At 39.7% G+C, this 27903-nt stretch overlaps 1 protein-coding gene across 2 annotated transcripts in view; it reads right to left on the bottom strand.

Moving 5' to 3' along the window:
* Positions 1-75: 75 nt before the first annotated feature.
* SEC24A (SEC24 homolog A, COPII coat complex component) overlaps positions 76-27903 on the bottom strand; it is a 33945-nt gene continuing 6117 nt past the window's right edge. The window contains exons 2-23 of one of the 2 annotated variants that reach the window (XM_083487973.1): positions 24227-24745; positions 23037-23192; positions 21620-21697; positions 20193-20344; positions 19487-19659; positions 18985-19087; positions 17379-17505; positions 16986-17095; positions 15182-15294; positions 14279-14397; positions 13361-13416; positions 10508-10714; positions 10177-10297; positions 9666-9824; positions 8236-8409; positions 7597-7707; positions 7049-7224; positions 6157-6294; positions 5461-5565; positions 5220-5312; positions 3816-3919; positions 76-3192 (exon numbers count right to left, since the gene is read on the bottom strand). In XM_083487973.1, the coding sequence (XP_083344099.1) occupies positions 3078-3192; positions 3816-3919; positions 5220-5312; positions 5461-5565; positions 6157-6294; positions 7049-7224; positions 7597-7707; positions 8236-8409; positions 9666-9824; positions 10177-10297; positions 10508-10714; positions 13361-13416; positions 14279-14397; positions 15182-15294; positions 16986-17095; positions 17379-17505; positions 18985-19087; positions 19487-19659; positions 20193-20344; positions 21620-21697; positions 23037-23192; positions 24227-24745 (3209 nt within the window). In that variant the 3' untranslated portion in view covers positions 76-3077. The remainder of the gene's footprint in view (positions 3193-3815; positions 3920-5219; positions 5313-5460; positions 5566-6156; positions 6295-7048; positions 7225-7596; positions 7708-8235; positions 8410-9665; positions 9825-10176; positions 10298-10507; positions 10715-13360; positions 13417-14278; positions 14398-15181; positions 15295-16985; positions 17096-17378; positions 17506-18984; positions 19088-19486; positions 19660-20192; positions 20345-21619; positions 21698-23036; positions 23193-24226; positions 24746-27903) is intronic. The other variant, XM_083487974.1, reaches the window with a different exon arrangement.

The raw sequence follows: 27903 nt of genomic DNA, 5'->3' as shown, positions 1-27903 counted from the left end.
GCTATGGCACTAACACTGCCAAGTTTCCTGTGGCGTCCAACTTCTGTTTGTAAAAAGGACTGATGAAGTTCTGTGTGAGCTCTTTCAATTAATTTTATTGAGTAGCCAAATTTGATAAATTAGCACAGCTAAAATAAGCATTTGCATGTGTTACAAATGACTTTATACAGGAATAAAACAGTGAAAATTACAAACTGTAAAAAGGGGAACAAGTAAAACCTTGCCTCCAATTTCAGAAGAGCATGGTTTACAATTTCACACCGAATATCAATGTCTGAGTTCAGAAAACAAGGATTAATATTACAATATTTTACACTACTTTACAAAATCAAATTTACTACGTAAGGATTTAATCTGTAACTGGTGGACAGAAGCTTTATGTCACATTTGATGGTCCCTTCACATTCTGTATGATTATATATTCTGTTAAATTAATTTTGAATAAAAATAAACCTCATCATTATTGCAAATTATGAAATTACAGAGATGTAAAGGCTAATTAAAATGGATGGTTTTGATGCTGACTGAATTTAACATATCCATCAATCATACTAAATTGTTTAAAAATCTTAAAACTAGAAAAATAGAGAACATCTGTTGTGAACTGCCATGCTAAGATGGAAGCATCAGGGCCATTCTTGCCTAGTTAAGTTGTGACAGATCTTAAAAGAGACAGTTGTAAGTAAAAGTATAGCATAGGCAATTTTACACATGGGTCTGCCCTGCAATCCCTATTATTAAAAAAGGAGCACAACTTGAAGCAGATGTAGTTTTGTCCATCATGAGGAAAATTAGAAAATTCAATATTGCAAAAAAGAGCATGAACATTCTAAAAAGCATTCCTATCCAGACAGTATAATGTGCTCACCATCCTTTTTATTTTTGTTAAGAGAGGTGGAGATTAGGGATTTATTCTTGAAATCATTTTCTCCCTCAGTTAGGCTAGTTCAGTCAAGGCCTATCATCCTGTCTTACATGAAGTGAAACCACATTTGAAATACACACACCCCATGACACACTCTTCAAACTAAGTATATTTGTGCACAGGAGATAGCTGGGCATGGTGCTACATTTAAGGGCTCCCACCACCCCAAGGAGTGCAGTCAAGCCTGGCGACACCAGTTATCTGTTCAAAATATTATGCGTGCAGCATAGGGAGCAGTTATTCACCCAAGGGGTGCTGGATGCATTTGTTATCCATGCACAGTACCTGTGCCTGAACCAGAAAAATAATCTAAGCACACAATCTATGCACAAATTGTTCTTGGTATATTTTGTACACTTTTGTTTAGAAGAGTCCATGGAACTATGGTCAAAATAATAATATTCAGATTTTGATTTCCAGTACTCACAAGCACGCACTGCATTATGATCACATGCTGAAAATGTGCATATCATTCTCGATAGCAACTTCCATAACTGGATTACTACTATAAAAAAAAGAATGACACCAGCAATAAGGAACTTCTCTTTTGCAGATTTCAAAAGGTATTTTAATCCCTTTTGAAGAGGGAGATTCACCCCCCCCCCACCTGTAACATGAAAGTAAACAATTCTATAAGCAACTTTTTATAGACCACTCTGACACACTGGATAGATTAGCAGACAATGTTGTTAGAAGTAGATAAGAGTTGGTATTCCGATTCGAAATGCTGGTTTATAAACACCACAGTTCTTTAGAGAACTTTAGTGGCTTTTTGTGCATGTAATGCTTACCCATGCCCGTCACTGAGGACATTTCAGTTAATCTTCTATAACTGAACAAAAGCAACAGTCTGAAAAAATGGCTGCAAAGTATCATTCCACAAAAGGAACACCAAAGAAGAAGTGCAATGGAAGTATATTTCCGATCCACTTTTCTTGGGAGAGGAGAAGAGGTGTGAGAGAAAATAGAAATCCAAGACAGCTACAAGTTGAAGTTCTACCATGGATGAAGGATGATACTAATGCTGGCTGCTTGTGTGGTAATCTACATAAAAACACTAATGCTGTTTGCCATGATTTATTTCACAGTAGTTTCCTGGGTATGAGTAAAACTAACATTTATTATTCTTGCTTATACTATGCAGAACTTGGGATTCTTGCCTATTAAGTGGGATTTCTGAAATCTTTTTCCATTGTAGCCACAAAAATTCTTCCCTGCATTTTTTCAATTTTAAATGGCAGCATGTTAGATGCTCATCTGGATTTTAGACAAGTTACTCAACACTGTTTTTAACGTGATGATTATGGCTTAGTGTCACCATTAAGCACTCGTATTAAAAATCTTAACTGAATATAAAAATGTGACTTTATATTTAATCAAATGCAATCCATGACTTTTGGTTGAACAGTCTGTTCCCCTATTTACTTTCAATTAATGAATTAAGACTTACACACATCATGTTACTATCAAAGACAAGAATCCATGGTCACCATTTTTGTAGCCGATTCAGGCCATGTGATTATAATTCTCAATGGACATAGTGCAAGTTCATGGTTCTTTCAGAATACTGGTGCATCTTAAAGCTTTTTAAATGAATTGTTTCATATTCATTTAAATCCAGCCAGATCCCTTCACGTTTACTCTGCCTTGCTTATCATAATCCAATTTGAAAAGCACTAGAAACTAAATATTTTGTTCACCATGAATTGTTTCATTGCTTCTTTAAAAATGTATTTTTTAAAAAATTAGTGATACATATTGTATAAATCAAGACAATATAGTTTCCCTGCAACTCAGTCTTGGGAGGTTTGAAATATAGCAGCAAAACAAAGCAGAAAAACAAAACAAAAAGTTAGAAACATAGTATTTTGAACAAAAAAAAAATCTTGTATAAAGGTTCAGCTCTTCAATATTGCCTTTATAATGCTACTTACAGTGAAACATTCTGCAGCAAATTAAAAAGGCATCCAACATGTTCAAATGGATTTTAATTGTTTGAAGTACAAGATTTGGTGGTCCTTTATTTGCTTTGTTTTTCCTCTCTTTCTGAAAATCACAGTGAGATTCTCATCAACTGCATCAGGCCAAAAACTTTATAGGAGCATTACAAGCACAAGTGTTCTGTATGCAGGAACGGTCCTTCGAAAGGGACTCATTTATTCACTTGCTGCTGAATATGCAAAAGGAACTCATAGTACGATAATGCAGATTCTGTTCTGTCTTCTATCATATTTTGCAGGAAACTTGGTTTCCATGGACTTTCATCCCTTAAAAATAAAAGCAAACAGAATTTCATGAGCATCAACACTTTTTAATGCTTCATTCCTAGAAAATATTTACAATGTGAATTGTCTGATAAAAGCAAAATCTATTTTGTTAACATGTCGGGAATCTACAGCATTAAAGATACTCATGCTGTTTGCATGGGCACAAACTCCGATACCTACATGGATCGGAGGAAGCAAATACTTCTTCATTCATGGCAGCACCTGGGACAGCCCTGTAGCTGTTCTTGCTATTGAAATGGAAGGGAACTACTGGCTTGTGTGGGAATTCCATGCATGCCACAAGACTGGCCATTTCAGGTAATTACTTAAGGGTCTGAGCATCCCTCCATTTGTACATTCCTTAACACTCCCCATATGCCACCAAATATCAGTGTTGCTACCCCTTTTTACTTTCGCTGAATGTGGTCTCACTCTATCTCTACCAGAAGCAAGCAGGCAGAGAATGTTCCTCTTTTTAATAGGCGGGGGGCACGCAACAGAGGAAGTTTGTAACTAAGCTGTTCACAGAGAGCCAGTTGCTACCTGTCCCAGGTGAGCAGCAAGCTGCACGGCTACCAGGTCTGTGTGCTGATGTAGTCTTCTCATATAAAAATGCCACTTACCTTAAAATATACAATATAGGAAAGAAGGGCCTTTGCTCCCTCAGCCAAGAGATAAAAGCAAGCATTCTAGAAGACTCAGCCGTATCAAGTTCTGGAAGTTGTGTCTGTCACAAAAAGAGCTACTGTGAATACCAGTCAAAAATAATATCTAAAGTACTCAGGTTATTTATATTCAGATCTATTCAGGTTGATATTGGCCCCCAGACACCTGCAAGAATATGCATAACCCCCATTTGTTTGAAGAAGGCAAAAACTGTCCCCACTGCATTTTTTCAGGCACTGCTGCTCAAGTAAACCTGCATTGTGCAAAATGCCATTAGCAGTCTGTCAGCAACCCACTATCAATCAACCATGGTGCAAGAGCAGCCCTTCTGAAACTTAAAAGATTTAGTCAGCAGTAGGATTCGCTCTCTGCACTGTTCCTTTATCTTCAGCTCCTGGCTAATTTGTAGTGAACAATGTGTATACCTAAACAAAGAGGCATTCAATGGGGTTCACTTGCATGTGCAATAGAAATTCGCTTGTGTAACAGGATTCCCACCCCCACCCCAACGCTCTGGAAGCTCCTCCAACTCTCCAGCGCAAGTTTTGGGGTGCACAGGACAGGAGGAGAGGGGAAAGCTGCAGTGCACACCTGCTTGCACTCCATTGGATCCTATCCCAAATGTCTCCTTCAGGACTGGAAGTGGATCCCTCAATCACCTGACACCATTGTGACATTATGTGACAACGTCAAAGGGACTTGCCTCTAAAGTCCCTATGCAAGCAAGTTCTGTACCATCCACTTGCAAACAGCCTTAAAAATGATGGCAAATCACAGAGTCTGGAGATTCCCTACCCTCAGGCCTACATAGTGGAAAATCTTTGAGGAAACATTTTTGTTCCCCTAAATAAGGAAATACAGGGTGTATTCAACATTGTGTTAAGCGGATCATTCTATAAGTGTAAGGGTTTCTTCTCATGCAATGGAACCATCTCCCCTTCTCCTCTGCCTGCACAACTCTTAAATCTGCTCTGGAGGCTTTCTCAACTCTCTGGAGCCAATCTGGAGGAAAGACATCCCTCTGCACTAATGCAACTATTTCACTGAATGCTGCCCATAAATTCAGACACTTGTGAGGGATATCTAAAGATTAGAACAGGTAAAGTGAGCTGCCTGTAAGCCAATCCTTAAAAATACAATAGTTTGCACAGCAGGAATTTTAATTGTGTAGCTTAACTTTTTTATGTAGTTCTAAGGAGCCAGAAGTTCTTCTGAATTACAGAGGAATCCTCACTTACGTGGGGGTTCCATTCTGGGATGTGCAGAAGTCCATTCTGACCCTGTTCTGACCCTGCACCCTTTCGGCACTATGCACCCTTGTGCACAGTTTTGCGAGTTGGGAGTTGCCTGCACATTCTTACCATATTGTGTGGTATTGATGCATAGTGTTGAACTCCAAGGACACGGCTGATAAAGTTCTGTCCACAATTCTTTCCAACCCACAAAAACATCACCTGTAAAGACAGACATGGATAACCAGAAAACATTACTCTGTGCATTTTACTCCTCTCATACACTTTCTGGCAAATGACAGCTATGAAGCTTCAAAGAGAATGAGCCACATTTTGCACACAATACGAATATTAGCAGAATGTAACTTACAGAGCCAGCATCCATAAGGTAGGCACCATCTCTATTTATCTTTTCCACAGACAGCTGGAGAATGGGAGGCTGAGGTATTGTTTTGTCATTGACGTTGAGGGCTCCCTAAAGAAAAATGCATATAATTGATAAGATATGAAGAGGCTACAGGTCAGATCGTGATTAACAATAGGAATAAAGACCTTTATTGTGTAAAAAGGCACAATGTACCGACCCATATGTTCCAACTGCATTTTACCCTTCAGTATGATTAACCTTAAGGGACGCGGGTGGCACTGTGGGCGAAACCACAGAACCTAGGACTTGCCGATCAGAAGGTTGGCGGTTCGAATCCCCGCGACGGAGTGAGCTCCCATTGCTTGGTCCCTGCTCCTGCCAACCTAGCAGTTCAAAAGCACATCAAGGTGCAAGTAGATAAATAGGTACCGCTCCGGCGGGAAGGTAAACGGTGTTTCCTTGCGCTGCTCTGGTTCGCCAGAAGCGGCTTAGTCATGCTGGCCACATGACCTGGAAGCTGTATGCCGGCTCCCTCAGCCAATAAAGTGAGATGAGCGCCCCAACCCCAGTCGTCCGCGACTGGACCGAACGGTCAGGGGTCCCTTTACCTTTACCTATGATTAACCTTAATCATGGCAAAACCTTATCGGGCCTAAGAGGTGGTGTTTACAGGAACAATTTAGAGAAAAATGATCATACCTCGTCGGTGAGATTGTCAATTCGGTATAAATTAGGATGCATCATAAGCATGAGGTACACTAAAGGTTGGTTTTTCACTTGACACATGGTAAAGATGCGATCATCTAAACGTATGTTTGTCCCGGTTTGGAATGCTTTCTGTAAATAAAAGTAGCATCATTACCACATCCATTACTCAGGAAGTAAACATACACAGCATAGCATACAATTTATATCCCATTTGGTAATATATGTAAGAGAGGAAGATGAAAGGACATCTCAGAGGGCCACACACCAAGAGCTATGGGTTGCAGGCAAGCCTGCACTCAGAATCTAGTGTTTCAGAATATCCAACAAAATTGTTTGTGTTAGCACCTGTGCAATGAGATCTTTTCTCCTCACACACATAAAGCCATCTGCTCCAGAGGATTGGGGAAAACCTCTGGAATAGATTTAGAGAGGCACGGGGACACAGGGAGAAGCAGTCTGTTGTACAGGCATAAGTCTTTGCAGTGGATAGGACAACTTTGCTGGCAAATCTGTGCTCTGCTTATTTGTTTGTATAAAATTCATGTTGTGTTTGATGCAGTCTGATTTAAATACAGTTAATATATTTGAAAGTGCAACAGCAACAAACACTTATCAATCTGGAAGGCAGGATTCATTAGTCTAAATCCAGAGGGCCAGTTTCTCCTCACACACCAGGACTTGAGGAACAATCTCCTATCATAAACCTGCTGTCAAAAAGCTTTAACCACAACTTGTAAAGTTTCAGGGAAGCCAAAATGGAACACTGAAAAACCACTGGAGCTGCAGTGGACAGAGGAAATGGCAAAAGCCAGTGTTTCCATGTATTTTGGTGCACATCTTCATATCCTGGATATTATGTTTTCAATTTCACTTTTGTCCTTACCTGCTTTAAGAGAGCCAGCACATACAATGGGAAGAGACGTAATGAAATTGGAGCCATGAGTCCAGGCTGCTGAATGGTTAGGACAGAGGACCGGTACGCAGACAGGGAATCTATTACAGCATTCACCAGTGCATCCCGAGCATCACTCAGGCTAGCAGTAACTGACCGGTCAACAGCTAAAGAAAAAAGTACATACTGATTTTGGATACTAAGTTAGGCGTTCTTGATGATCTATGGTTCTACAGTTGCTTAACACACACACACACACACACACACACACACTCCCCCCCCCCAAAATAAGCTAGGAAGAATGCAAACCAGAGATGGCAGAATGTCAGCCCTTCACACAGTGAGTCATTGTTTCAGTCACTTGAACCCACACAGCTGTAGCAGAATGCTATGCATTCTATGTCAATATAAACCAAAAACATTCACCACCACCTTCAGTATCTCAAGAGCAATATGGTGGTAATAAAATAATAATTGCTCAGACATTATTATTCAAAACTACAAATACTTTACATTCAAAAAACAACCAAAACACTTACCCATATTGGCTAGCAGCCCGGTAATTGCTTGCACGTCAGCTCCCAAATAAACATCACTCAGCTGGCTAACAACTGGTAAGCACAAAGTGTGAACACGAATCCTCCTTTCACCTGTACAGGGAAATCCATAACATCAGAGCTGCATCTAACAAATGTGTCCAGGTGATGCTTCAGAAACCTTCACAGATGTAGCCCAACATTATAATTAATAGTTTCCCCCCTGCCTTAATGTAGTTATTCATGTAAGTCAAATACAGGTTGCAGTTTTTCAACCAAACTTCCACCAGGGACACTTTAAAAGAAAAATAATAGAATTATAGATTTGGAAGGGACTCCGAGCATCATCTAGTCCAACCCCCTGCAATGCAGGAATCTCTACACAGAATCATAGAATTGTAAATACTACAATTGTCCATCTTCAGTTTAAGCAGTCGTTCTATTTAACAATGTGCATTCTGGCCTGGAGTTTATTAATGCAGTAATGAAAAAACTACAAACAAGCTAGTGTGCGCTAATTAGTCAGATTTATGAAGACTCAAGACCAATTAATTTTTTCTTCACAAAACATGTAGATCAACAAGCATGTATATATTTTGTAGCAGATACTACTAGTGGCAACTGATGCCATGACATCCTTACCTTTACTAGATGTATAGAGGAGAGCTGACTGGAAGCAGACAACCTGCATGTCTGTGAGATTCTCCTCTACTGACATCTGTACTGCATATCCTGCATCAGGGTTCACATTGGGTAAAGACAACAGATCTGTTGACCGTACAAAGAAGTTGCCATGGAAGGTATGAATCGAAAGGCCTATGGAAGAGAAAAGTGTTTCAGGAATACTATTTCAACTCAAATCTTGCACAATCACTTTGACAGCATTGTCTCCTTAATGCTGAAAACTAATATTACTTTATAAACTAATGTCGTTTTGACTTCTTGCAAAGAAAGTCATAAGCACGTCTGAAAGCTGCTGAAGTTCAGTAATTTATCCAGTTCTCCAGCATCAGACCAGCCTTAGGCAGTGCCACTAAACACGTATTTACTGGGTGTCCTCTATTCAGAGAACTTGTATAATGTAATGGCTGAGATTCAAAGGGCCATATGTGATATTCCATGGACATACTGACGCTGTCTAGCACCCATTTCCACTACAAACTCTCGCATTGCTGGAAAGTTTTATTAGAGAAATATTTAACATAAGTGCAAAGGGCAACAATCCTCCTGTGCTGATGTGGAAGCTATTTTGGCACATGCAGAGGGCTCTTTGGACCAAGCCAATGTCTCAAAGTCTCAGTCTCAGTGACTAAACAGATAAGTAGCACAATATCTTAAGGAATAATTACACACATGTATTAACACTTGCATTATCACAGGGAGTCCGTCAAGTCCTGTAAGGGGGACTAAGGAAAATAAAATAACGCTCTCAAAATAAAAGACAGAGAAGCAACTCCATTACTATTTCACCTGATCTTGATTTAAAGATTAACACTCGGGGGATGGTCTCACTTTTTTAACAATTTTTTCCACTGGCAGAACTGTCTGAAGGTTATTTTAAACTAGACTTGGTAGACTCTATATGTAAATCCAGGGCAAGATCACACAAACAAACATTTACCTTTCTCAAGGCTAGTTAGTTCAAGAATATTCTCTTTAATTTTGTTTTCTTTATTTTTAAAAGTAAATAACAAATAGACAAAGGTGCTATTTTTTGTATAAGGAAAGATTTAAAGACCTGTATCCATTAAAACTGAAGAAGCAGAAATCCAGCTCTAGGGACGTGGGAACTGCTTCCTGACTCCAAATTCAACACATCCAAGTCTTTTATTTTTGGAAACAGCCTGGCCTACTCGTCGACAGAGAGAACAACCACCGAGTATTCTAGACCACTGGATCACAACACACTGGGAGAATCTAATACATTCACAGATGCATGTTCACTGTTCTAAATATTATAAATTCACGATGCTAAGCTTTTAAATATTTGCATGTGCGCTTCTGCCAATTACTTATTTGGGCACTTATGGAAGCACTACTTTGCTTAACATTAGCAAATTTAATTGTCTGACCTTTCGTACACCTTATTCGCATGACAGCCTCAAAACCAATCTTCCGAGTCAAGTATCGTTTCAGCTCTTTCTGTAGTTTTTCCACCAGAAGAGGATTGTGTTGTTGATGGTAAGATTGGTAGTAATAGACACTACCAGCTGAATACCTCGATATACAACCTAAAAATAAAAATCCAAGGATAAATTGAAGGAACAAACTACAGTCAACACAATAAATACAATCTAACATTGATAGTATTAGGAAATGCACTAACAGTATTTGGAGAAAGTATGTGCCAGGGTATTTTAAAATATTGTAGAAATGTTACAGTAAGCCCACAACTTATGCACATTTAACTTGTGCGCATTCAGCTTATTGTATTAAAATTTAACTTCCTATACTCCAACTGGAACCCAGCATTAAGATTCAGTTTTTACTATTTAAAACGTATTGTTAAAACTATCATGCTGATTTCTTTTCCTTTTCACAATGAGACATCAGAAAACACAAATGTGAAAATACCTTACTCACCTAATGAAGCCAAGTCAGAGTACTGCCCGCTAAGGAGGAACAGGTCAACTGCAACCTGCTGTCCAGAACAGTCCAAGGCCAACTTTTTATAGAAGTCAGTAGATGGTGTAAGATGGATATCCTGGTAAAAAAGTCAAAATGGTAGAACTTCAAAATACACATTTCTGCTGTTCTTCATAAACTTGCATGGATTGAAGCAGTAGCTCAACTTATCCGTAAAAGAGGCTGGGCATGGGTTCAAAAGGGTGTTTTGAGGGATGCAGTTGCAGCCAGTAAGACAAGTTAAATTAAGGGTTACTTAAAGAATACATAGAAAGCAGCTTTTGCTAACCTTTGCAGCAGCTTTTTGGTTAGGCTCTTCCCGAGGTTTGAGTGCACCCACTCCTACAGTTGGAAGTTGTGTCTGGAAGACAGAAATCCGACCACCAGTGGGGGACATCAATTTAAAGGCAGCCTGTAGTGCAGGTCCCAGAGCACTCTGAGTTTCGAGGGAGTTAGTGAACATTTGAGGCAACGTTTTCAATAAATCTTGAATTAGCTGGGGGTGAAATAAGAGCATTAGAATATTCAAAAGACATGTCTCCCATAGAATTCAAAATTTCATTAGAAGCATTCATAAAAGACATTTTGTTAGCAAATAGTAAGCCTTGCCATTTTATAGCAACTGGTCTCTGAAGATTCCCAACCCCTTCCAAGATATACATTCTTTCAAAATCAAACATAAGCCCACAAATTCAATGAACTGTCCTTTCTATCTTTCACATACTTGTCCAAAAATGTGGTCCCAATCTCCAGCCCATTACCATCCTCGTCTCCCTGAATATAATTTCAAGATAGACTAACAGAAGCTTCAATATCTGCAACACAGGTGGGCGGCTGGATAAACAGAATTTGGGATTCTTTTTTTGAGGGGGGGGGAGCTTAGTTATTGTGCCTATAGCGTGTTCACCAAGGGTATGAGCTTAAAAGTAATGCTAAATTCCTGAAGTGAAGTCTCATATAGAAACGCTTTAATAAGGATTTAAAGTCCTCTTGATTAATATTACAAAGTACCGTATTTTTCGCTCTATAACACGCAGATTTTTTCTCCTAAAAAGGAAGGGGAAATGTCTGTGCGTGTTATGCAGCGAATGTGTGGTCCCTGTAGCCGAAAAATAAGGCAAAAATCAAACCGCGCTTCAGGGAGAAGGGAGCTCCGTGAGAAAGCTGTTGCTTTCCTGCATTCTGCCTCAGGGTCTCTCTGCCCACCCTGCTCTGTTTCGTTGCTGTGTTTGCTCAAACGGAACAAAGAGCAGGGAAAGCCCCTCCCCTCCAGGCAAGTAGAGAGGAAAGCAGAGCGTCCGAACAAAGAGCAGGGAAAGCCCCTCCCCTCCAGGCAAGTAGAGGGGAAAGCAGAGCGTCCCTCGCTCTATCCTGTCCCTGCTCCGGAGGGAACAATGTTTGTGAAGGGAAGAGAGATTACAGGTTCGGCTTAAAATTCTGATTTGACTTCCTGCTTTTTGTTTTTGGAGACACACAGCATTCAAATATGCTTTCTTCCATTTAAAAGGATGAAATCCTTAAACAGTGGCTGGCTTGTGTGGGTGGGTGGGGGAAAACTTTTGCCTTCCTTTCCTCACGTTATAGCCCTCTCCTGCATTCTTAGCCTTCTGTGTTTTTCCTTCCCTCCCCACTTAAAATGTGGTTACAAAGCATGGATCCACATGGATCCTCAGGATCTTTGCATTGGGTCACCCCAAATTCACCATCAGAGCACACAGCATGTCCATGGCTACAGCCTGTCCCCCCAAAAAAAAATCACACACCCATTGTTGCCTGGGGCTGCAATGGTGCAAAAACGTGGTTACAAAGCATGGATCCACAGGGATCCTCAGGATCTTTGCATTGGGTCAGCCAAAATTCACCATCAGAGCACATAGCATGTCCATGGCTACAGCCTGTCCCCCCCCAAAAAAATCACGCACCCACTGTTGCCTGGGGCTGCAATGGTGCAAAAACGTGGTTACAAAGCATGGATCCACAGGGATTCTCAGGATTTTTGCATTGGGTCACCCCAAATTCACCATCAGAGCACATAGCATGTCCATGGCTACAGCCTGCCCCCCCCCCAAAATCATGCACCCACTGTTGCCTGGGGCTGCAATGGTGCAAAAACGTGGTTACAAAGCATGGATCCACAGGGATGCTCAGGATTTTTGCATTGGGTCACCCCAAATTCACCATCAGATCACATGTCTGTGGCCACAGCATGAATCACAAAAATGATACGTCCACTGTTTCATTCAGAATATTTTTTCCCTTGTTTTCCTCCTCTAAAAACGATGTGCGTGTTATGGTCAGGTGCGTGTTATAGAGCGAAAAATACGGTATCTGTGCTTTAAAACAGTCTTGCAACTCCAGTAATATGCATTATATCCTACCTATTCACATGCAAGCACACATGGAACTTTGCTTTGTATCAAACTACAGTGATACCTCGGGTTACATCCGCTTTAGGTTGCAGACTCTGCTAACCCAGAAATAGTACGAGTTAAGAACTTTGATTCAGGATGAGAACAGAAGTCGTGCTCCGGCGGTGTGGCGGCAGCAGGAGGCGCCATTAGCTAAAGTGGTGCTTCAGGTTAAGAACAGTTTCAGGTTAAGAACGGACCTCTGGAACAAATTAAGTACTTAACCCAAGGTACCACTGTATATGGCAGCATAATCTAATAAAACTGAAGACTTGGATATTTTTGGGAAACACTAATACCACATCATTTGATAATTTGGGAAGCACCTGCTTATACCATATTTGGTTTCTTCTAGAAAGAGGGAATCTATACCAAATACACATGAAGCATAAAGGAAATATTTTTTTACTTTGAAGATAAAGATTGGACACCACTGATTTCAAACTGAACATGTTCAAGTATAACTGTTAAAGTTTCAGAAGTCAGCTCCCCCCACTCCCTCAAATTCAGATTAGCGGTTTTATCATTTATTCTGTTCTTAGAAGACATGTTGCCTAGTCAGTTGCCAAAGAACTTTGCACTGTACATATTTGCGCAACCAATCAACTGGAGTGGGCAAAAAAATTTAGCTCATAGCTGTAAAAGGGCTAGGGGGAAATGATCAAAAGGACAGAGTTAAATAACATCTGTTTTAAACATATACTTGCATAATGACTGCATAGTATTAATCTTACCTCTTTACTTTCATTTAAGTTTACTAGTAGGTTTTCCGGCATTGGGATAAACACGTCTGTAAGAAAAACAAACATACAGTGAAAGCTCTCTGAATCAGTTTGACTGTTTAAGAAGTATTCTTAAATATTCCCCACATCTACGAAATGCATTAAGTGCTTGTAAAGCATTCTTTTCATAATAGTCCAGGCAGGTGGGAAGGAGATATCAGACTCTTCCACAGCAACAGACACTTCAGTCAAGGATATGGTATGCAACTGGACATCTTTGGACTGTCCACTGAGAAAAATGCTTTAGAAGAACTGGTTGGTTAAGCTGCTTTAGCAATTCCCCCCACCCACCCACCCAAAGGCACCTCTGCAAGAAAATGAAAAGTTGGTTTTACTGCAAAGTTCCATTCTTGTATGTCAGCAGGAAACAGTTAACCCATTCTCCAGTCAAAGGCAAGACCAACAACTTTGATGTCCCTTCCAAGAGGAATGAATGACCCCCAACAATTAGAAAGCCCAGATAAAAAGTTGTTTAATGAACACAGAAGTGGATAAAAAATGAAGATGCAAAAGCCTCGAGAGTGGCAAGTGAGGTGCTCCATCCCATTCTTGTCAAAAAGGTGGTTTGACCCATACTGAAAAAGGCAGCTTCTGAGGTGGCAATGGCACAAGGATGTCCCATGTGCTGACTCAGGCAGCCTTTTCAGGAAGCAGCAGTGCCTCAATTTTCCTTTTACTGGGGTAGACAAATGACAGGAGAGAGTCAATAAAGTTGCCCTTTCTTTTGAAAGGGGCTGTAATATCTGAGGAACCAAGTGAATGAGCAGCCTCCCTGCACCTCTACAGCAGCAAGTCTATTACACCAGTTCTGATTCTAGGAATCACAAAGCATACTTCATAAATCTAATGCTACAGATTATTTCTACTTACCTTCAATATCTGAAACTATCAACATCTGGGGCTGAGAGAGACCTTCCTGAAGGCTATAGAAATGGATTGTGCTGTCAAATGTTATAAAGCCTATTTTTGTTCTAGTGTTTCCTGGTAGTCTGAAAATTAAACATAGAAACTTGGTATCAGGTTTAATAAGGCCCTAGGTGCACATTCATGTCAGATAGATGTATTTTCTTTGGGAATAAATGCTTGTAATGCATTACCCTTTGCTTAATGCTTCATTTTTGTTGCAAACAGCTATCAAAATGTCATTCAGGGTGGCAGCATTCAATGTTGTAGATTAAAACCTTATGCTGATTTTATTAAGGTAACAAAAACATATCACCATGCAAGGCTCCATGTTAAGGAAAAATAATCTTGCAAGGAGAAAAAATTTGGAATGGGTTGGATCTAGGTTAGGGTTATTCCAAGCATATCTGAAATGCACTGTAGGTTCTATAAAGATTTCATTTGTTACACCAATATATTTACATTTGTTTATTGAAAAAACAATACAAAAGCACAATGTTCCTAATCAGAATGCCTCTACGAAGTACTTGCATTCGTTATTTGCCTGAATGTGCTTCTTGAATATATTCTTTTGCAATCCAGTACAGTACCACAAGAAACTAAAGTCCTTTAGTTGTTTTAATGAAAAGAAATACAGTGCAGCAAATTGGCGGGTTTAATACAATGAGCTTGAGAATGTCAATTGTTTCGGTGATGAATACAAATTTGGTACCTGAAATTCACAGTAAATGCGTAGGGTGCATATGGCAGCTTGAAATAACACCAAGTGAATTTTTTCAGGTTTGGCACATGAAAGGATTGGACTAAACATGACAATGACATGAACATTAAAAACTATATGGACAGAGTGAAAAGATGTGCAGGACTTACAAATCTAGATTGTCCAACACGGTCTTGCATACAGTGTTCAAGTATCCTGTTTCTATTGCATTATGTGACACATCAAACACAAAGAGGTACACAGGAGGCTGAGGTGGACGTAGCTGAAAAAGAAACAGTTACCTTAGTTTAAATTTCTAAACCTTGTCACAACACTACTCCTAGTTGATTTTAAATTAAAATTAGAAGCACAATTGGAAAAGGTAGGTTTTTGCTGGAGAAGGGGGGGGGGGGAAACAAGCTGAGAACAACCAGGCATTGTGTGTTTTCATCCATCACTTGAAATATACATGCCAGGAATGGAATGTGGGAGAGGAAACCAAATTTCTCACACATTTGGAATACTGAGCTGCAGCTATCTGTGCTGACATCCAATATTATCCCATGTCCTGTCCCAATCATGTACAAGGTTTCAAATATGTTTTGAAATTCTGAGGCTAGTATCAAGGAACAACAAGCAGTTGCTCTTTGAATTTTTTAAAAATAAGGATCATCTTTTCCTTGGAAGGCACAATACACATGGCTTGTCTTCCTGACTCATCGCTGGGTTAAGTTCATTATGTGACAATGAGGGACATTGTCTTCCCTGTTGTGGCACCAGATCTCTGGAATGTCAGAGTCAATACATATTTACCGAGGCTTTGTGAAGTTTTAAAGTTGATTAGTATCCAACCTGTTCTGCTTGCCATTGTTTTTATGTACAAATTTGTTGTTTTATGCTCCATTGAATTATAATGAATTTGCTTTATTTGTGTTTGTAAGACACCTGGTATCTCAATTGCCGAAGGGTGGTCTGGAAACATTTAAAAATATGTCATGTTGGGGTACATTAGGTGTTTTCTCTACTAAAAATGAACATCTTTATTTGAGAGGATTTTCATTCCTTTTCTTGGTGTCATATTAAGACAGAGAAAGGCTATGCCTGATAACCAAGCCAGATACACTTATGGGTCACAATTCTATCATGGAAGTTAGCAGAGTGAATACAACCAGTCTATTGCATTTATAGGCAATAGGCTTGCAATTTTACAAAAAAAAGCTATATTCAGTGGGCAGCATCCATGGGATAGATTTGGTGTGCTGCATGTCCTCCAGGGCTTATCTGTGCTCCCTTCTGTGCGCGCGCGCACACACACACACACAAGGATGGGGGGAGCCGTTCCTGATGGCAAGGACACCACCAGGGAACAGCATTCAACATGGTGTGAATGCTATAGTCAAAGAAAAATGGGTAATCCCTCATTACTGAAAACATAAGCACTTATGCTTATGCTTGGCACTGTGTGGATCACAGCCATTTATCCTAGACTAATACAGTGCAATATAATCAAAATGAGAACTATACTAATATAGCAACTTTTTCCTAAAGCAGTACACTTACCTTGACTTACTTTTATATTTTTATTATTTATAAATTGCATTTTACATGTTTTGCCAGATGATTTCCATGCATACCATAAAAACAGCTATTTCTTTAATAATAAAAAATACAATCCCCACCCACCCCCTGAAGACAGGTGTTCCCTTGATTTGTTTTTAAACCCAAGGCAGTCGCCTTTTCATCCATCTGGAAAAGGCTGTCATATCAAAAAGGTCTTCAGTTGACTCCCAAAGTACAGATAGTGGACACCTGTTGTACCTCAACAGGGATGCTATTCCACAGAACAGGGTAGTCACTTTGAAAACCCTGCTTTGCATGTAAAAGACAGGGAAGGGAATAAGGTCTTCTACAGAACAGAAGCTGTTTTGAATTGGGTTATTATAGCAGGCAGCTAGCTTGGGTAAAGGACCTCACCATATATTCAGAAGGAGCCATAAACTCAATTGTGGCATTTTGAACTTCAGGTCTTTTATGAGGTTCTCCATAAACTCTTGTCACAGGATTGTACATAAATTCTTCAGGAACTGCAAGAGGGGGGGAAATATAGTGCTTTACTACAAGATACAAGCATTCTAGGGATTGAATATTCTAGATATAGTCGTACACCTAGCATTCCCTAGGGTTATCATATAACATTTATCCCCCTAACATGTTACATCCTCAAGCACTAAACCCTTGAAAGAGCTAGCAATTGATACAATGATGTCCCACTGGAAGCAGGTAGCATATTAACATACAGCAAGTATCTGATATAAATACAGTTGATGCTTTTAGTGGATTTATGCTCATTTGACAAAGAAAACTCACCATCATTCACTCTGTAACATAAATTGCACTTCCATCTCCTTTGGTCAAGAAAGCTGACAAAAGGATTGATGTATGTCCTACAGCTACGACATCTCACAATTGTACTGGAGGTTACCACAGGCAATTGCTGGAAAAGAGAAATGCTTTTGTAAGTCATGTGTTGGGAATACACTAGCCACCTTGAGTAATTTGGGTGCCTACCTCTGGCCCAGATGTAAACAGATATGGTACAATGGTCTAAGCACTAGCGTCTCTGTCAGCTGAAGGTGGGTTTCCACATGTGTGATAACAACAATTATTTTAACTGCGGCTCAGTGTTTTATTTGACACTGAGACATACATGAATCATGCTCTGGGATGGGAAATGGTTTTGCAAGACCACCATATTATGTTAAATCACCAGTTTTACAAGCAAAAAATTATTTTAAGTGGCAATGCACAAAGTTTATTGCTGCAGTAAAATGGAAGCAGAAGGACTACTACGGTTGTATCTAATGGTACAACTTAGCTTGTCCCACAGAACTTCCTTTCCCTCTCCTTCCTTACCCCCCATCAACTGCTGCAGAGGGTTTGAAAAACCCCAGAGCAAACTGGGGCAGTTGTAGGAGGAGGAGGAGGAGGAGAGGGAAGGGAAATTCCATTGCAAGAGGATGTTGTTCCACTGGTGCAATGACTTTGTAGGATACAATCACAATCCCTCCTTTTATCAGGAAGTGCTGTTTAGTTTTGGCCACTAGTCCCCTTACCAGCATATTCTTAAACTGGAGTATTAAACTTAATCCTGTAAGATCACATTCAAATGTACATTTACATAAAAAGGAAACCCATTATAAGAAAACAGGGTAGAGTGGCTGTCTACAATGCTAACAACCGATGCCACAATCATTTCCCACTAGGATCAAGTAGTTATTCCCCAGCCTAGAAACCCTCTACCTATTTGCAAACAGCAACCTATTCACAGCAGGTTAAAAATCAGGGAAAGGCAGATTTTGAATGCACTCTTTGATTTAAAGATTAGCAACTGAAATATCTGTTAAGAATAAACCTAACACCATACGGCTTTTGAAGGCTTCAGTGCTGAATGACACACAAAGTTACTACCACAAGGGTATAGATAAGATGTTGAAGAATTGGAAGGTCTCCATTAACAAAGCTCCTTTCAAGTGGGGCTCTGAAATGTCATCTTGCAGGAAATGTTATTTTTCTAGGGCAAGGCTAACAAAACTATTTATACTGGCTGCAGTCATATGATCTTCTAAAACAATGGTTTGGGGAATTTTGACCACACTCTTCCTTCCCTTGCACATAGGGCCTAATTCCTTACTTTCTGTATTGAACCAAATCACAAGCTGCAGTGCCACCCAAACCACTGAACTGTCGCTTTGGGTGATATTGCGTAAAAGGATCTATCCTGGTTTGCAATCCCGATTTGTAGGTACTGGCCACACCATTTGATTCAAGCCCTACAGAAGAAATGGGATGTGGGGGGAATGCATGTGCACAGCGCTCACACTCCATCCTCCAAATATTGTTTGGAGGATTATTTGAATGCCTTATTCTGAAAGCCAACTCCCCATCACTCAGAGTTTTACATAATGTATCATACCGATAGGTCTTTGAAAGGATGAAGCAGGAGCCCCAAAGGAAGTTTGGCTTTGTTCAGTAAGGCCTGAGTTTGAGGAATGTTAGTCAAGGTACATCGGAATAACCTACATGAGGGACAAACGGTGAAAGTCACTATTAATTGCATGCATCACCCTTCCTGATCAGGACAGATAGTTTTCCTTATGACCCTCTCTTACATAATGTTTCAGTCAAGCAATAAGCTCAGATTCAGTTTTATGCGGTGTGACAACCACCAACAAATGCAAAATCTAAATATAGTTTATAATACCCCAGGTGAAAACCACAGGGACACACTCTGAAGAGGGTATCTACAGAAGTGTTCTTCTGTTTACTATTAATCCTACTTGAAAAGCAATCACAGGCTACATGCCAGCTATCGACTAAGCTCTCAACAGCAGACAGGCACACCTTCACGACATATGAAAGTGAAGCGTCTTCCTTCCCCCAACCCTCAAAATAAATAATTTTTAAATTGGCCTTACTCTGGATTACAGTTGACCTTCTGGATATCTTCGTGCAAATTCGGAATAGGTGCTTGCAAAGGGGTTGCAGGGAGAATATTTCTGTCTTGAAGAAGATTAATAGGTCTTAATCCTTCTGGTTGAAGGCTCAGTCCACCCATAGATGCAGCTAAGGAATTTGCTCCCAGGCCAGGCTAATGAAAACAGAATTGCAAGGTTAGCCGTTTGAGTCACCTTTTAAATTCATTCATATCAACTGGATGGAGGACTGCTATGTTTGCAGACCACTTTCACTAGAGCGGTTAAGTAGAAGTTGATCTTGCCTAAAATGCTGTTTGAACTAAGAGCCAAACTGGACATGAAAGGACTCATCTGATCTCTTTGTACTTTAAATAATTAAATAATTTTGGGAACACATATTTCAAACAATATTCTTTTACAATATCAAGCAACAATGCTTGATTGTTGATTATTAGAAAGGAATGCAGAAAAGACTGGTGGAAAAATAATGTACCCAGAATTCTCAATTGGTATAGATATTGGACTCACTCAAGCTCTCTGGAATAAAGAAGGCTGACTTTCAAAGTCAGCTATGTCTTTATGTAAATGTATTTATTAGTTATTTTTTTATTCTGTGTGCCCCCCAACAAGTAGTGCTCAAGGCAGCTCAATGAACTCCCAAGATAGCTTACATAGTTAACATTTTAGTAAGATTTTAAAGATTTACTTGAGGAAACTGTGGTGATCCACCTGGATACTGCATTCTTGGACCTGCAGATGGAGATGCATTCTGGTAGCCTGGTGGCAAGGTGGGATAAGCACTCCCAACATGTCTGTTTGTTTTAAGATTCTGAGGAGCAGAAGGGGGATGTGCAGTTGCTAAAAGAAGAAGGCACTCATTAAAATGAAAGCAATAACACTAACATTCCAGTCGTAACAATGTGGAACTCTCTTCATATTCCCCCCCCCCATATAGCAACACCAATATGCACACCACTTTGCACGTTCTTTAAAACTCTAGCTCAGTAATGAGGAACCTGAGACTGTGAGTCCAGATGTTGCTGGACTACAAATCCCATCAGTTCCTGTCAGTATGGACAATGGTCAAGGATGAGATACACACACCCCCAGTCCAGCAACATCTGGAGGGCCACAAGCTCCCAATAATCAATACAACCCATACACTGCTGTAACTGAAGTAAAAACACTTTGACTGAACAGCTCTGCAGGATATGTGGTTTAAAGAAGACCTAAGGCTTGCACTTGGATAGGTCATACAGCAGCAACAATATTATTACAATCTAACATTAAAGTATTTCCATTTCTAACTTGCTAGTCTTAATTTAGGAATACTGTATACGGCCAGAGGGTTTTCATTAATTAGCCAATCAGGAAAAGGAAACATGTTTCAGCTCCTGATTTGCCAACAGCAGCTTAGTGACTATAGTTCTGCAAGTGTCAACTAATTCCATTTGCCTGTTTGTCTTCATGCTTTGTGTTTGACCAATTATGTCCTCAAGCAGCACTAGGAGGTCTTAAATATAATCTGCAATTTCCTCCTGTAGTCAAGACTTTATCATCTTGCCCAATATAACGTGAGTTCAGTGAGTGACTTAATACTTTCAGGAATATTAATTTTACCTGTTAAATTATTAAAGTTTATTAAAATTAAAAGGAAGTCATTCAACTTAAAGTGGGCTTAGCTTTATACAATGTATAATCTACATATGTTATGTTCACTTTCTAAAATAAAAATGTATTCATAATGTTTCTTACTGCCGTTCCACCATAAGATCCCAAGGCAGATTACAATATAATCAAACAAGCCCAGTAGTTTCTACCTTTATAAAACAAGTAAAACAGTTCCAAAAAAAAAAAAAAAAAAAAGCATCACAGTGTTCATTAAAAAATAGGCATGGCTAAAGAGCAGAGGCCAAACTATTACAGACTTCAGTCTCTTGCACCAGAAGGCTTATAAATCTTTTCACCCAAGGGCTTACCTGTCACACCATTGCATGGATATTAAACAGGCCCATGTGTTTAGGTTCAGAATGTCTGAAACAGTTAACTCTCCATATATTTACATTTAAGCAGGAAGCTGCTGTCATGAAGTAGCAATGAGATGGCTGATAAATTGAAGAAAGTATGTCTTACCCAAGAAGCCTCCTCCCTCTATTGTATCATAATTGTTCTGGACCAACAATCTATCACTGGCAGTGGATGCAGGATCACCTGCCAAGAAAGGCTTCTGTTAAAAGCAAATTCTTAAATTTGTTCTTGCTTATTGGTCATTTACCACTAAAAATAATTCTGGATGATATGCAAAGGTTAAATGTTGTTAAGGTTAAATAACCCCCATTATGTACAGCTTTTCTCAGTCTGGAAAATAATTCTTCAGAACCCCTACATGACAATTCTACCCATTCAAGCAGTACAATATCCACAATTCATCAGGCTACCTTTCTGCAGCATGCTTTCATGAATGATGAGAGAAGAGATGTGTAGACGTCACCTTTAACAGACTCTTTCTAAATGCACTTTCTGGTACAGAAACATGTAAATATAGAAATACACAGCCTGATAAAATTGGTGGCTACCCCTTGGCCTCTGTCGTGCAGTACTGCAAAAGTAAGGTTAACAGTAGTCCTATAAATCCAGTAAGGCATAAGCTTTTTGGCATGTAAAATAACACCCTGAGTTTAAGTCAGATCCTAAGGGATAACTATTTGAAACGCAAAGCTGCTTAAGAGTATTCAAAGATACTTGCAGCCATGATTTCATTATTCTGGCCTATTTTGAAAACAAAGGTGGCCTGTTCTTCCCTCCAGATTCCTTTGATCAGACTTGAACCAGATGAATATTTCTTATTTTAGAAAAATAAGAGTGAACTGGAAGATATGAATGGATAAAGACTGTCACCTCAAGTTTACAATAAGTCAATGAAATCCTATGCATGATAACTCAATAGGGCTTACTCCCTAGTAACCATTTAGGATTTCAGAATCTTGCATAGATTTCCTTCCATATAATAACATTTAATACATAAGCAACAACATCCAAGTTATAACATTCAAGATATAACAAGAGCTGAAAGAGGATAGGGCAAGGCTATGGACAACATTAAAAGTAGAGATACCCAACCCTGATTTCTGCCGATTCGTTCCTCCCATGCCATGTGGGAGGGTCCCCTGACTGCTGTTGTCAATGGTCACTCCAGAGGTTGTTGAACTATAACTCCCATTAATCCCAGCTGACATGACCAAGGGATTAGGGATTAGAGGAGCTGTAGGTCAACAACATCTGGAGGGCACAAGGTTGAGGAAAGCTAATTTAAGTTCTAGTTGAATTGCTAAGACTATACTTTTAGATTTTTTATGCCATCTTTAATCCCACCCATCCCCTACACACCTCTGGATCTATACACTTGCCGTTAAGAGCTTATACCTGTATAAATATATTATGGTGCAACAAGACTCTTGTTTTTGCTGTTTAATAGAGCAACACTGATACTCTACTAATCCTTAGTAGTAACATTAAATAACATTTCCTTATTACAGGATCAGTTCCTTACCTCCTTGTGTATTTGATGAATTCTGTAAAGCTTGGGGTGTCATGCTTGCTGGAGGAGCCATAGGCCGTGTAGAGGCTGGACTGCTAACTGGAGGAGGTCCTAAAGGAGGTCTAACTGGCGAATATGTTAGCTGATTACCTGGAAGAGGAACAGAACCTGCAAGAATCATCAGAACATAGAGTCAACATTGCTTCTGATTTGTTTTATTTTTGCACAGAACCAACCAATAGGGTTTAATAAGTGCATTAAATTTCTTCTACATGAGGGATATTTTAGGTGACCTTAATAAAATTCAAAGCCAAACTCATTCTACTCCCCTTTTCAATACAATCTGCATATTGATCCAAAGAGCAGGTGTAGGAATATGCACATAAGTCTTCGTTAGGCAGAATGGCCAGGGATGATAATGATGATGATGATAATAATAATAATAATATAGTGATGATAATAATAAATAATAATAATAATAATAATATAGTGATAATGTATCACTCACAATGCAATCATGTCATACAAAACTGCTGGGACAGGTTGAGGGAGTTCACTTAGAATGTTGGTGCTAATTAGTGTAGTGTGAATATTGTGAAATGTATTTGGCTACCCACACCACCAGGTTTAGCCCTGTTCATTTTGTTTCGTACAAGTGTAACAAATCACTCTGTAGGTAAGAGCTACACATGGTGTAACCCCCATCCATATGACACATTCTGTCTATAATGATACAAGGTACAACATATACCATGATGTAGCAGGGATAAAGTGTTCTCCCCACCCACCTTTTTCTCATACCAGCAACAATGAAGCATCTACTTGTCTGTTGCAAAATGCTTGCACTACTGGAACCATCATAATAGCACAATGTTGAATTTCATCCAGTGCTTTTTATCTTAATAAATGTTCAGGGGTACGCTCATTTTCCTACTCATATTGAAATACAGCCCCTCAATGAGGCCAAACATAGATTCACAAAATGTTTAGGGGTATGCGTATCCCTGCATCCCCCCAGAAAAAAAGCACTGATTTCCACTCACAATACACATGAGAACATTTATTCGTTTTTCCAAAATTGATTGCTTTTAAGTACATCATTACTTCAAAAGTCTGGATTCAAGAATGCTCAAGATGAATGACAGTCAATATCCTTTGCTACTCCATTTGCAGAAATATATTGGGAGAATTTCTTTTCTTACCTGGCTTTGTATAGCTGTTTTGAACTGGAGGACCTCCAGCAGAAGAAACATGATAGCTTGCTGATGGATTTGTATTCCCTGATGAAGGTAACAATGGCTGAGTTGCCCCTGAATGAGCAAAATGGTTTGGCTGAGAGCCCATTGCTGGCTGAATTGAAGGAGCCTGTCCGTACTGCCAGTTTGAGTGTGCTGGGAGATTAACTCCAGAAGGAAAGCTACCTGCAGAGCTTGATGCAGCAGCTGAGTTCTGCGATAGAGGAGGCATCTGGGCAACAGGTCCCTGTTGTGCTGTTGCTAGAGAAGCAGATCCAATAGGTGGCCGATTAAGAGTTTGCCCAGGTCCCTGATAATTACTAAAAGGTGAAGCGTTCTGAGGTGCACCATAGTTATAGGGTCCAGAAGATGTATGCACCAGGTTCTTTGCAGGCGCTTGCTGAGAATACATGCCTGGGACAAAAGAATTGTATCCCTGTCCACCTGGTAAGCGTGATGAATTCACCATTGGGTTTTGTACAGGACCTGGGGAAGGAGGAAAATCACAGAATGAATGCTATATATTCTTGCCATTGAGGAATGTAAACATTTCAGGAACAGAAACTAAATTTTCCTGAAGATACAAGTTAACGGCAGAGAGAAAGCCACCGGGAAAAGCAGTAACTATATGCAATTTTTGCCAATTTGCTTCACATTAATTATAAAGTCCCCATATCATTGTTCACAATGGGGTATAATTCCATAAAAAGAACTAACATGTTTAAGATTTTGCACAGTCAAACAAAAAGGTATGCAATCACAACATACGAGGGCTGCACAAAAAGTGCTTGGTTGCACAAAAAGAAGGGAAGCTTACACCAAGGCAATTCGCAACCCACTGCTCCTCACTATATTTCCCTGTGACCTTAAAAATCTTCTCCAAAGGTTCAAAGAACCCTTAGTAAAGGCCTTTGGTGTGAGGTGGGGAGCTACCAGAGAAGACAGGAAATAGTCCCAAATCAAGCAGAGACCCTTTCCATTAGCACTGTAGCATTATAGCAAGCTGGTTGGCACATGGTTACACAGGGGAATGGAATTAAGTCATGTTAACTCCCTGAATCACCAACCCAGGTGTCATGCAGGAGACATGTGAAGCAGGTCTGTAGCTGGGATAGGGGAGATTGCCCCCCAAATTCTCTGCACCCCCTAACTTTTAATGAACTGATAATTAAATTTATTTTAGAAAATGAACATGGCAACCTTTGTTTTTCTTCTTAAATCTGCTCTCATTTTTGGGGTGGTACTGGAGCAGAATCTTCCTACCATTAAACATCATGTGACAAGAATAAGATGCTTTCCATTAAAATGGAAAGGCGGAAGATTGACAGAACTGGTCAATTTTTTCTTAAGTATCTAAATTCACCAATTAGGTGAGTTATTGACCATTGCACTCATAAATCAAAAAACACATTCAAGGAGACATACAATACTGTTATATCTGTAGCTTGCAAACATTTGCTCAAGTGCTGAATGAGGACAATTTGAATCCACTCATTGAAATACTGAAACACAACCCAGACTACTTGAAATCAGAGCCTGACTTAGTAAAATCCCTTACTGATGAATGTCCATCGTTGGTGCAATCTGCATATGAGCTCACAAAATATGGAACAGCATTTCCAGGACATGGTCTTTTCATTAAGACTGCACTGACTATTCTAAGCAGTATGTCAACAGCTGAAATCTGCTTTCCTAATTTTAGGTTCACAAGGTTCACAAGGTTCACAAGTTTTAGGTTCACAAGGGACGCGGGTGGCACTGTGGTCTAAAGCACTGAGCCATGGGCTTGCCAATCGGAAGATTGGCGGTTCGAATCCCCACGACGGGGTGAGCTCCCGTTGCTCAGTCCCAGCTCCTGCCAACCTAGCAGTTCGAAAACACATCAAAGTGCAAGTAGATAAATAGGTACCGCTCCGGCGGGAAGGTAAACAGCGTTTCCATGCACTGCTCTGGTTTCACCAGAAGCGGCTTAGTCATGCTGGCCACATGACCCGGAAAAAGTGTCTGCAGACAAACATCGGCTCCCTTGGCCTGAAAGCGAGATGACTGCCACAACCCCATAGTCGCCTTTGACTGAACTTAAGCATTTAGGGGTCCTTTACCTTTTTTTTTAAAAAAAAAAAGGTTCATAGCTATTGCCAGTACTGTAATAATGTAAAGCAGAGCTTGCTCTTTTAAGCAGTAACGTCATGATGATAGAATTGGTCTTAGATTCACTACATTTTGCAGCATCGAAAACAAGAAAACTTTTGTTATAAACTGTAAGAATACTGTTGAAGCTCATTCTTGACTTTCTACTAGTAGTTTCTCTTGTTTTGTTACCTTTTTTGTTAATTGATTGCAAGAAAAGTAGCAATTGTCAAAGTTGCTTAGTGAAATATTTTGAATGTACACAAGCTGCAGTACAGTTAAAGGTTAAATAAAAACAGTTTACAATTTTGTCTTTAAAAGTCCTACAGACCAGATAAATGCCCTATTGCTTCCCAAAACGTTTAGGCTCCCTATGGGCATGATATGGAATGCATCACAACAGTTTTGATTGTTACTTTAATGCAGCCATAGAGAGCTCCATGTTTGATCAGAGCAGTGGGAAGGGGATGCTTAGCCCTAAAAAAAAATCCAACTCTCCCATCCAGGATATTTTTCTCCCCAAAGAGGAAATATTAAGTTGACCTGATGTCTCCCCTACAAATGTGAAAGAAGGGGGCATGACCATCCCAAACTACTGCTTTGATCAAATTTAGTACCTGCTGCAACTGCATTAAACTGAAAACAGAACAGGAGCTGTCAGCAGATGTTCCCCATGTATCCTGTGTCACATCTGGTTTGGCTCCAAGCAGCCATGAGGCAGTAAGAGAGGGGACCACGGTATAGTTAATTTGCTTCAGCCACAGGCCATACACAAACAAATGCAGGCATAAAACAAAAACACAAAACAGGCAGAAACAGATAATATGAAAGAACAAATAACTGCAGGAGTCTTTCCTGTTATTGAAGAGTCACAGCAAATACCACCACCCTGATCCAAGTAACAGATCAAGAGCATCAGGCTCAAAAAGAATTTTGCCAAGGAAGATGTGGTGACTGTGCAGTCTGCTTATATTCATTATAAAAGGACTTGTTTTGTAGATTTTACCAAATTTATCAGCTGGAGGACAAATATATTTCCAATACTTGCAGTTGAAGAATAACTAAGCAAGTAACGAATAATGCCGTCAATTATGACAGACACAAAGGTGCAATCTGAAGGGGATTTCCAGTATTTCTAATCCAGAACTGCATGTGGTATTTTGTAGAATGTGAGAATGGTAAACACTTGGGTTGCTCAACATAGCTGTTAATATCAGTTAAATAATTTTCAGCAACATTTTGGTACATAAACACAACATGGGGCCATCTTCATGTAGCCCATCCATCCCCTAAGACAGAATTATTGCATTTAAGTCCCAGCATTACAAAGGATGCTCAAAATTGAGAAAACTCATGAACAAAAATCCACATGATCAAAACATCACTGCAAAACTCTTGTATCATATGACTAACTGGTAGAATGAGCTGAGTACATTCTGTACAACAGATTTGGGGGAGTCTGCTTTGGATCTATTAGCAATATAACTCAATACTTGAAAAGGTTCAAATGCACA

Source organism: Podarcis liolepis (genome assembly GCF_965112155.1).
Source record: "Podarcis liolepis genome assembly, chromosome: 2".
NCBI classification, from domain to species: domain Eukaryota; kingdom Metazoa; phylum Chordata; class Lepidosauria; order Squamata; family Lacertidae; genus Podarcis; species Podarcis liolepis.
The sequence above is the reverse complement of the archived record's forward strand: the minus strand, read 5'-3'. Positions and strand labels throughout refer to the sequence as shown.